The sequence below is a fragment of the Chrysochloris asiatica genome, unplaced genomic scaffold (genome assembly GCF_000296735.1).
Source record: "Chrysochloris asiatica unplaced genomic scaffold, ChrAsi1.0 scaffold00328, whole genome shotgun sequence".
Taxonomy (NCBI): domain Eukaryota; kingdom Metazoa; phylum Chordata; class Mammalia; order Afrosoricida; family Chrysochloridae; genus Chrysochloris; species Chrysochloris asiatica.
In genome coordinates, this window is record NW_006408846.1 from 641,295 (window position 1) to 652,511 (window position 11,217).

Consider the following 11,217-nt stretch of genomic DNA (forward strand, 5'->3'; position numbering starts at 1 on the left):
TTTCCATATAGTATTCTTGTTGTTAAGGACAATCAAATTGATTCTGAATCATAATGATGCTATATAGGATTTCTGAGGAGTGACTGATAGGTCAGCAGTTCAATGCTTTTCCTATAACATCACACCAGGACTCCATCCATACAGTATTAGCTGGCCTTTATCACATCTAAAGACACATGACCCCTCATTGAAACATTCAGAGCCTCTACCTTGGGGAATTTGTCAGTTCCCAATGAAACCATCATGTGTGCTCTGCTTGCTAGCATACCTCCTATACTTCACAGTAAGAAGCTATTCTGAAAAGGCATTCAAGTGCAGATTTATAACATTTTGATTTCCAAAAATGTATATTTGACTTCTCTCACTTTCTCTAGTGAAACTGATTGTCATATTGTTCTTACAGAGGGACAGTGGGATGTGCCTTGGGTCACTTGTGTGTCTATATATACACTCCCAGCCTTGAAAAGAACATTCTCTTCTACTGCCTGAAGATATTGAAACATTAATTACATAATTTAGAGGAGTGCTTTCTTCCACAATGTCTGAAGACGTGACCTATGCAACACTCACATTTCAAAATTCTGCTGAAGCAGGGAAGAATAGGAATAGAAATAATGTCAGAAAAAGAGGTGAGTTCAGAGGTAGCAGAATGTAAGCTTGGGGGACGGACAGATGTTAAATGCACTGATAATGTTGGTTTTCATACTAATGGAAGGTATGTTGTGGAATTTTAAAAATGGAGTCAGCAAGTAGGGCAATTCATAAGCAGAGTAAGTGTTTCCAAATGTATGAGAAAATGTGAGTCTTTCTGAACTATCTCTAAACATTACGTGCCATGAAACTGTTTCTGTGAAACAAAATTGTGAGTGGATATGTCAGGGAATGTGTTTGGGGATTATATGTACACATTTATTTTATATGTATAGTCTCGTCTCATAGATCTAAACCGTATGAAAGAATATTTTTTAAAAGCTAGATCTGAGGCTTCTAAAACAGAGAAAGAAAGTACAAGAAATTTCTCTTTCAAATAGTATAAATTATTGAAAGGAAAAATTTTAGGGTAAAAAATAGACAAGAGCTAGTTTCTCTTTTCATAAATGAACTTCTTTTAAGTGTCATCTAAATCTCCAGAATAATTTTTAATGTTGAATAATTTAATATTAACAATCAGATAGTATTTTATATCCATAACCTTATAGTTTTATTAAATTATTATTTTTAGTAAACAGAGTAATATGTGTATTTTCTTCATTGTGTAGATGAGAAAACTAAGACTGAGAGATTAAGTGGTTTGCCCAGGTTCATACAACTGGTGTGTGGTGGAGCCAAGACTTCATTCTAGTCTTCAGCTCATTGTTTTGTATTCAATTGAAAGGAAGATATAGTTGTCTCTGTGGCCAGGAATCCGATTATACCAGACTGCATTGTTTGGCTACAGAAGATCTGTAACACTTCAGAATACTGTCCTGAATCATATGAATGTCAATTTCCACTTCAGATTTATTTTTAAAGTATTTGTGTGGATGTAGTGAATTTGACAATGCACCTAGTGGTGGTGATGGTGTGCCGTGGAGTAGGTTTCGGTTCATAGCCACTCTGCATAGGGTTTCCGAGGCTATAAATCTTTACGGAGAAGAAAGCCTATCTTTCTTCTGTAAAATAGCTAGTAGTTTCGAACTGCTCACCTTGAGGCTAGCAGCCCAACTTGTAACCACTACGCTGTGGGAGTCCTCGTGTGGCACTGTGGGTTAATGCACCAGACTGCAGAGCTGTTTAAATTGCAAGGTCGGCAGTTCAAGCTCACCAGTCACTCCTCGGAAACCCTATACAGGGCCTCTATGGGTCGAAACCGACTCGACGGCACTTAACAACAACAATGTACCTGGGGATTCCTTTAATCTATCTGTAACATTGGTCTGGACTCCTGCAGTGGCACCATAGAGTAGCACTGGACTGAGAGCCACAAGGTCGGCAGTTCAAACCTACCAACTCCTCCTCAGAAACCTTATACGGGGTCGCTGTGAGTCGGAAATGACTTGTGAGCACTTAACAACATTAGTCTAGATTTCTTTAGGACATAAATCAAGGAATCAGTAGGTGAGGGAAATATGAGAACCTTTTGCAGAAGAAAAGCTATGATGGTAAAATTTGAAGTTACACAATGACTTTTTAGTCTATTCTACTATTTTTTTAGGCTATACTACACATTTCTCTATTCGTTCATCTAATATTTAATCACTATCTGTTGTTTTTGTTGCTAAGTGCCGTCAAGTAGATTCTGATTCACAGCAGCTCTGTCTCCAAGGAAGTTTGGAACTGTCAACCTTGTGGGGAGTTTGAACTACCAACCTCGTGGTTCAAACCAACCTTGTGGTCCAGTGCTTAATCCCACAGTGCCACATAATGATAAATGGATGTTATTGTTACTGTTAAGTGTCGTCGGATCGGCTCCGACCCATAGTGACCCTGTACAGGGTTTCCAAGGCTGTAAATCTTTTCGGGAGCAGAAAGCCTAATCTTTCTCCCGCGGAGTGGCTGGTAGTTTCGAACTGCTGACTTTAAGCTTCACAGCCCGATTCGTAAACACTACGCTACCAGAGCTCCTTAATGATAAATGGATAGATATACATTAAATTAAAATCCACAACAACCCTACTCTATAGAGGTTTATAATGTCAACAAAAATGAGGTCTTTCTTTCCTATTCTCAGAGTCACCCAGATTAGCATTTTCAATATCTCATTCATAAATGGAAGGAAGATGGGTGATGATGTATATAGTAAAAGCCCAAAAACTAGGAGAAACTTATTCTGGAAGGAAAAGAAAAGTGATGGGACAACACATGAAACCAGATGGGCAGAAATTCTTCTTATCGTGTTATGGCTATTTTCTAAATACCAATCAGTCTGAGTGTGAGCTGTCGAGTCAATTCCAACCAATGGCAACCCTATACAGAGTTTCCGAGAAGCATTAGAGTGGTAAGAGGGGAATTTTAATACCTAGAAGCTTCCTGTTGTTGTTGTTGAGTGCTGTGGAGTCAGTTCTGATTCACAGCCACCCTGTATAGGGTTTCCTAAGAGGGAGAAATAAACAACCCAATTTGTAACAGTTAACAGGCAACTCTGACTGCTAACTCCTCTGTCTGTTGGCTTTCTTCAGGGTATCCAGCTCCATCTCCCATATGGCGTCAGGCTGCCCTGAGTCTGATAACTCTCTGCCTATTGCTGTTGATTGGTCTGGTGACCTTGGGGATTATGTGTAAGTATATTTGCATAAAGTCCAACACAGGTAATCAGCAAGTATACATGTGAACTATTAATTCAGATTAAAATATACTGTAGGTGCCAGATCCCAAATCTATCCATATTTTCTACCATTCTGTGTATCCCTATTCTCTAGTTCGCCAAGATAAACGTAGGTAAAACTCAGCAAAGAACACATTTCATCATTATGATGGTTTTCCCATAATCCATTATTTTCTTTTTATAAACTAAATTGGACTATGATGTTGTTCTTGTCATTAAGTGCTATTAAGTCGGTTCCAAGTCACAGCAACCCTGTATAGGGTTTCTGAGGAGCAGCTATGGGTTTGAACTGCTGACCTTGTGGTTTGCAGTCCAGTTCTGATTCAAAGTGCCACTCCAGAAGTCCAAAATTGGACTATAAAGATTATTTTCTTAGTTAACGGTTGAAATAAGGAAACTCTCTTCTGTCTAGACATGCATCAACTTATTATTGCAATCGTGAGGAATAAGGAGTCTAGGAAGATGTATTCAAGGAAGGACACACTTTTGCATTTAATGCTAATGTTAGAACCAGACTAATTTAACCTGCTTATCCAAGACCTTTCTAGTGTAGAGAAAACTTCCAAGCAAGAGCAACTGCCTAACTGCAATGTAAAGTAAAGGGATTCAAACAAGGAAGAAGAATGGCTGGATATACAACACTCCGTAGACACTGAGTTGAACCATCTCCATGTATCAATAACAAAAGCACACACATACACTTGCCAGCACAATGGCCCAAAGAGAAATATTTCTTAATTTTGACTTATCACCGTACAGTTCTGGGATGACATATGCTTATTGATTTACCATGAATGGAAAGGTACTTCTTAAAATTTTTTCTACAGTGCAGTGATTTTAGTTTTTATATTTATTGTACTGATGAATCACCTGAAGACCTTATTAAAATTGCAAATGTTATGAACCCAGGTCCAGAAATAACCTAGCATTAAAAACAACTTTTTTTTTTTTTTTTAAATAGTACCACAGAAGATTCTGATGCATGTAGTTTGTGAGCAATATTTTATAATACCTGTTGTCCTGAGGAGCTCTGGTAGTATATTGGTTATGAATCGGGCTGTGAACCGCAAGGTCAGCAGTTCGAAACTACCAGCTGTTCCTCAGGAGAAAGATGAGGCTTTCTGTTCCCGTCAAGATTTACAGCCTCAGAACCGAGACTCCATGGCTCTTAATAACAATTGTCCTAAAGATTCTGTTACTATTAAAACAACAACAACAAAAACAATGGATTATGTCAACCAAATTACCAAAAGGAATGACAATAATAGCACTACCTAAAATAAAATGTCAGATATATAAAACTATTAGTTTTTAATTTCATTTCAGTATGCTAGTAATTTAATTCTGGTGTGGTGCTGTGGGATCAGCACTGTTTTGCAAACCGCAAGGCCAGCATTTCAAACCCATTAGTTGCTCCTTGGACACCCTCCACAGGGTCACTTAACAACACTTAACAACAACAATAATAACAATTAATTTAATTATAAATAAAATTTCAAAGATGAACTTTATTGGTAATAGAAAGTTATCTGGAGGATTTCCTTCATGTTAGTTCAATTATTATGCATTAATAATAAATATTGAATAATTTGAAAAAAAGTTTTTGTATCGAGAGAGTTTTCTATGGCTATCAGAAATATGTTTCCTGTTATGTCTTGGAGATTTGCAGACATCTAATGAAATTAACTCAGATTCAGAGAAAGTGAGTCCACTTCAGAAAACAGTCCATCAACAGCTGGATAACTCATCCCAGCAGCTGGGCAGCTACAAGATCTTTCCCATGGAGGACGATTTTCTCAAATCACAGATCTCCAGTCTATTGAAGAAGCAGGAACAAATGGCCATCAAACTGTGCCAGGAGCTTATCATTCACAGTTCAGGTAGGCAAATATAGATTTACTGTTATACATAAACTTCTATCTCTAGTCCCTATTTCAAATGACCAAGTGCTTCTCCTGAGAATATGAGTGAGTTAAGTTATTCAATTACCCTTAATGAGGTAACACTGAATTTACAGAAAAGAAAGGAATACATATTTAAGATCATCTTGTATTTTTTTTAAATACAGACAGAAAGACACTAATCTGGATTATCTGGATACTAAAGTTCTTCATTTTCTTCACTATTTGTAGATAATCTTGGTAATTATGAAGCCATAAGACTAAGCCCTGAAAAGTGAATTTAGATCTTCATGCCCCTAATCAATGGCCAGTGGGACTTACTCCAAAGAGGCCCATATGGTAATGTTTTCAGTGGGCTTACTCTAAGATTTCATTGCCCAATTAAATAATTTAGCTTCAGGACTTTCCCCAGCTACTATATAGTTACAGAGTTTATACTATTAGGTATAATTGCTTTCTTTTGCAGACCACAAATGTAATCCTTGTCCTAAGATGTGGCAATGGCACCAAAACAGCTGCTATTATTTTACAACTAATGAAGAGAAAACCTGGACTGACAGTCAACAGGACTGCATGAACAAGAACTCTACCCTGCTAAAGATAGACAGCATGGAAGAAAAAGTATGGTTGGCTCTCCTTCCCTAGTTATAGACATTATTCATACAATGAAAATTAAATTAGGGGAATTTCTGATTCACATGATAGGAAGTCAGTGAATTTACAAATGAATTTCAAGAATACTCCCCTATATCTTATCTCTGTAAAATGCAATGTGGTTGTCACATAAAATTGTTTTTGTTTTTTCTCTCAGGATTTTCTAAATTCACAACCATTACCCAAGTTTTCTTTCTTCTGGCTGGGATTATCATGGGATCCATTTGGCAGAAACTGGTTATGGGAGGATGGCTCTACTCCTTCTGCTTACTTGTAAGTCTCTAACTATAGGGGAGGAGTCTTGGTGTGGCGCTGTGGGTTAATGCACCAGACTGCAAAGCCATTATAATTGCAAGGTCGGCAGTTCAAACTCACCAGCCACTCCTCAAAAACCCTATACAGGGTCGCTATGGGTTGGAATTGACTCAATGGCACTTAACAACAACAACAACTATTGGGGAGACAGTCAGGCTTCTGGAATCTCATGAAAAAAATGCTAATTGTAAGAATTATTATAAATTTAGATATAAAAAAGACATGGAAATGAAAGAAAGCTGTAGTACTAAATACGGAACAGATGACTAGTTGATTTCATTTGTGTGAGAAACTCATAACAAGGCACGGGACCTAATCTGTTAGTTTAAATGTATTTATTTAGCAAACACATATCATGGTATTTTCAATTAAAAAAACACACAACCTTTTAAGGTAAGTATACTTTGGACATATTTTCAGGAGGGACCAGTCACTGGAGAAAGATACCATGTTTGGTTAAGTGGAGGGTCAGAGAAAAAGAGGAAGACCAGTCATATGATGGATTGGCACAGTGGTGGCAGTGATGGGGTCAAGCTTAGTAACGATTGTGAGGTCTGCCCAGGACCAGGCAGTGTTTCATTCTGTTGCATTATGAGTCGGTATCAACTCAATGGCACCTAACAACAATGACAACAAGGTAAACACTACTCCATTGTCAGTTTATAGGTGATAAAATTGAGTCATTGAAAGACTAAATAACTTGCCTGAGGTGACTCAGTGGATATGGTTGCAAGCCACCGAGTCAGTTCCAACTCATAAGGAGCCTGTATAGGGTTTCTTTACTGTAAATCTTTACTGGAGTAGAAAACCTCATCTTACTCCCATGAACAATTTGAACTACTGACCTTGTGATTAGCAGCCCTGCTCATACTTCCCTTTGCTGTTTAGAGACCATCCATTCTGTCACATGACTAGTCTGGCATTCCAGTATTTGGAATCCAGAAGTGAGGTGTCTGTCATTCGAACACATATGAACATTAGCACATTTATTTAAACAGAAAACTTGTCAGTCATTTTCTAACAGAAAGTAAGACTGAGGTGTCTCATCAGTTTAACAAGTAGTTTCATGATGGGGACTTAATAATTAGATTAAAATGATAAATGTTGTTTCTGAAACAAAAGGAGCTAAATTTGTCACTTTGAGGCTTTGATGAAAATACTTAAGCCACATATAGAATAAGTAGTATTCTGAAAATCATAGTTTTGCAACTATTAAGAGTTATCAGAAAATGTCAATGTCAACTTAAAAATGAGTCAGGGAACACAATTTTGCAAACTTCTTTTAGGCACTATGGAACCAAAAATTTTAAGAAACGTTTTCTATACTTCTACTTGTAATTACAAGGAGCTCTGGTAGCGTAGTGGTTACAAATCGGGCTGCGAACCTCAAGGTCAGCAGATCAAAACTACCAGCTGTTCCGCGGGAGAAAGATGAGGCTTTCTGTTCCCGTAAAGATTTGCAGCCTCAGAAACCCTGTGCAGGGCCACTATGAGTTGGACCCGACTCCACGGCACTTAACAACAACAACAACTTGTAATTATAACCATACTAAAATGATAAATCATATTCATGCATTTTATTCACACACTGTGCTATGTTGTTGTTGTTAAGTGCCGTCGAGTCAATTCTGACCCATAGCGACCCTGTATAGGATTTCCAACGACCAGCTGGTTAGCTTGAACCGCCAACATTGCATTTCAAACGACTTTGCAGTCTGGCGCATTAATCCACAGCGCCACACCAGGACTCCTAGTATCAGCATATTAAGTGAAATCTAAGAACACTGGAATTTTTCTTGGTGTCTTGGGTTTTCTCTATACCTAAACCTGGCAAGGTTTTCATTCATTGAACCCACTCCTGCTTCACACCTTACTGCATGCTTCCACAATATTATTAAATGGAATTGTTATCACTCATTTTCTGTCAAAGACATTGGACTCCAGCTGTGACTCACCAAATTTCTTGAGTAACAAACAATGATATGTGTATTCTTTTCTCTCCAAAAACTCACTGCCTTCAAATAGATTCTGACTCATACAGGGTTTATGAAACTAAATCTTTATGGGAGCAGAAAACCTTATCTTTCTCCCACATAGCAGCTAGTGGGTTTGAACTGCTGATCGTGTGGTTAGCAGTCTAGTGCTTATCCTATACCATCACACCAACATTCCTTACTCTTTATCTTCATCCATTTTCCAAAGTTTTATTATGGTTATTTCTATTCAGGCAAACATCAATCTTCTCCTTGTCTAATCACTACAACTAGACTTATTAAATATACTTGTCTGGTTTCACATATATAAAAATGACAGGAACACACACATGGAAGAATAAATGGGGAAAAACCCACATTTTGGTTTTCAATGGGTACAATACTGGGAATGAGGTGATTAAAAATAAATTTCAGATATTGTTGCTAGGTTGAGGATTGCAGGAGCTATTGTTGTTAGGTGTCAGGTGCCGCCAAGTAGGTTCTGACTCATAGTGACCCTATGCACAACAGAATGAAGCACTGTCTGATCTTGTGCCATCCTCACAAATGTCCTCAAACTGACATCTTTGCTCTTGAACATGTTAAAGAGGTCTTGTGTAGCAGATTTACCTAACACAATATGATTTTTGATTTCTTGACTGCTGCTTCCATGAGTGTTGATAGTGGCTCTAATAGCAATAGTACCATGGAAACTACTTACGTGTATTTTCCATTTTCACTTTGTAATTTTTCATATGTCTCTGCTCCCAAAAGGATTCTATCATTTCTGCCACTCCTAAATTACAAATGAGGTGGTCTTCAGAGTAGGGTTTAGAGACTGGAGATATGGACCTCCCTGATTGCATAGTTAACAAAGGCATCAGGGAGTATTTTCAGGCTGATGAGATAGAATTTTGGGGTTACAGAGCTGTTCCTTGGCTATTAACCAAAGTTTACTTTGAGCAAGTACATACACTAAGAGTATTGACATTAAGTGCTATCTAGTTGGTTGGAGGCCAGGATGGCCAAACTTCATCTCTCATACTTTGGACATATTATCAGGACGGACCAGTCTCTGGAGAAGGATATCATATTTGATAGAGTGGAGGGTCAGAGAAAAGGAGGAAACGCCCAGCGAGATGGATTGGCAAAGTGGCAGCATCAGTGAGCTCAAGTGTGGCAACAATAGTAAGGTTGGCCCAGGATAGGGCAGTGTTTTGTTCTGCTGTGCATAAGGTCGCTATGAGTGGATACCGACTTGATAGCACCTAACAACAACAACAAGTTGGTTGGATTATTCATAGCCACCCTGTATAGGGTTCCTGAAATGTGGCTGGAGGATTTGAACTACCAACCTTGAGGATAGCAGTCCATTGCTTACCCTACTGCACCACACCAGGACTCCACACTAAGATGAAGAGTAAGTAAATCTAATCCCAAATCAAGAAAAGAATATGGTATTAAAATGTTGAACATTTGAAAAAGAGCAATGTTGGACTCACAGAGGAAACTTTTATACCTGAATTCCATGCTTCAATGAAGGTGCTGTGGGTAACACGGTGGCTCTGTAGGATAAAATCGGTGGTTGGAGCCCACCAGTCACCCCATGGAAAAACCATGCAGCTTTTTGCTCTTGCAAAGATTTACAGCCTCAGAATCATATATAAGATTTCTATGAGTAGGAACTCACTTGGCAGCACTTAACAACTATAAATGAAGTCTTGAATATTGGAAAAGATTAAAACTGGCCTATTAACTGAAAGGTTGGTGTTTCAACCCAATCCAGAAGCATCTTAGAAGCTCTGAAAGATCACAACCCTTAAAAACATATGGAGATACTGTGAATTGAAGGCAACGGGAAACATGTTTTTAAATGCATAACTTTCTAATGGCATTGTTTAAAATCATTGCCAATTTTTAGCAGATATATGGAGTGATTTCAGAATCAACTCTAAATAGTAGTTCACATTTTCCTCTCAACTTTAGTCTTGTTCTTTTAACTCACACATATGTATAAATGTATGCAAAATTATATTTGTGCATTGTAAAATGCATTTTTTACAAGCATGTGATTTAATGTTTCTGTTTTTTTCATAAAGTTCCAAGTTAAAAATAATTCTTAGTGTTCTAATATATCTGAGACTATAGTCACTCTATAGGATAAGCACTGGACTGTGAATCACAAGGTCAATTGTTTGAGTCCACCAGCAACGCCTCAAAAGAAAGGTGATGCTTTCTGCTCCTGTAAAGACTTACAGCCTCAGAGACCCTGTACTGAGTCTATATGAGTCGGATCCAACTCAATGGCACTTAACAATGCTAATTAGTAGCATCTGAATTGGATAGATCCTAACATGTTAGAGGAGGGAATCCAAAGTTTTAGACCAGAATTTAAACATACTTAGAAAGTCCAGCTGGGATTATAATGAACTTGAAACAAAGAACTCAGACATGACAGTTTTAGGGACCTAGATGTATTGTGAGCATAGAAGTCTCTCAACATTCAGTTATATGATTTTTTGGCTGGTAGGGCAATCGGAAACACTGGATTGTAATCACCTTTCAAATATTAAATGTGTAATTAATTTTAAATTGTTTATTTTCAGATTTAGTACTAAAGAACTTACTCGGATCAACGGGTCCAAAGGATGCGCTTACTTTCAAAAAGGACATATTTATGTTTCCCGATGTAGTGCTGAAATTTCATGGATTTGTGAGAAGACAGCTGCATTGGTAAAGATTGAAGATTTGAGTTAACTAGTTCTTTCCACATTCACCAAGAAATAAGGGTTTTGTGATTAAGACCCTGTGAGGAAGAAGGACGTTACAATACTAGAGCCAAACACAAAAAGTGACTTTGTACTGCAAATATTGTTGTTGTTGTTGTTAAGTGCCTTTGAGTCGGTTCCGACCCATAGCGACCCTGTACAGGGTTTCCGAGGGTGTAAATCCTTACGGGAGTAGAAAGCCTCATCTTTCTCCCGCGGAGCGGCTGGTAGTTTCGAACCGCTGACCTTAAGGTTCACAGCCCGATTCGTAACCACTACGCTACCAGAGCTCAAGTAAATTT

The 11,217-nt window shown here is 38.0% G+C and overlaps 1 protein-coding gene across 1 annotated transcript; it reads left to right on the forward strand.

Annotated features, from left to right (window-relative positions):
- Positions 1-538: 538 nt before the first annotated feature.
- Positions 539-10,904, forward strand: CLEC12B (C-type lectin domain family 12, member B). Its single transcript, XM_006875475.1, has 6 exons — positions 539-629; positions 3,159-3,257; positions 4,966-5,184; positions 5,672-5,826; positions 6,017-6,132; positions 10,754-10,904. Exons 1-6 carry the CDS (start codon positions 539-541, stop codon positions 10,902-10,904), a joined length of 831 nt encoding a protein of 276 aa, XP_006875537.1.
- Positions 10,905-11,217: the final 313 nt, after the last annotated feature.

Coding starts and splice junctions, on each gene's coding strand:
- CLEC12B (XM_006875475.1), top strand. CDS start 539: ATGTCTGAAGACGTGACCTATGCAACACTCACATTTCAAAATTCTGCT. Junction 3,258..4,965: donor GGTGACCTTGGGGATTATGT/GTAAGTATATTT, acceptor TATGTCTTGGAG/ATTTGCAGACATCTAATGAA. Junction 6,133..10,753: donor TCTACTCCTTCTGCTTACTT/GTAAGTCTCTAA, acceptor GTTTATTTTCAG/ATTTAGTACTAAAGAACTTA.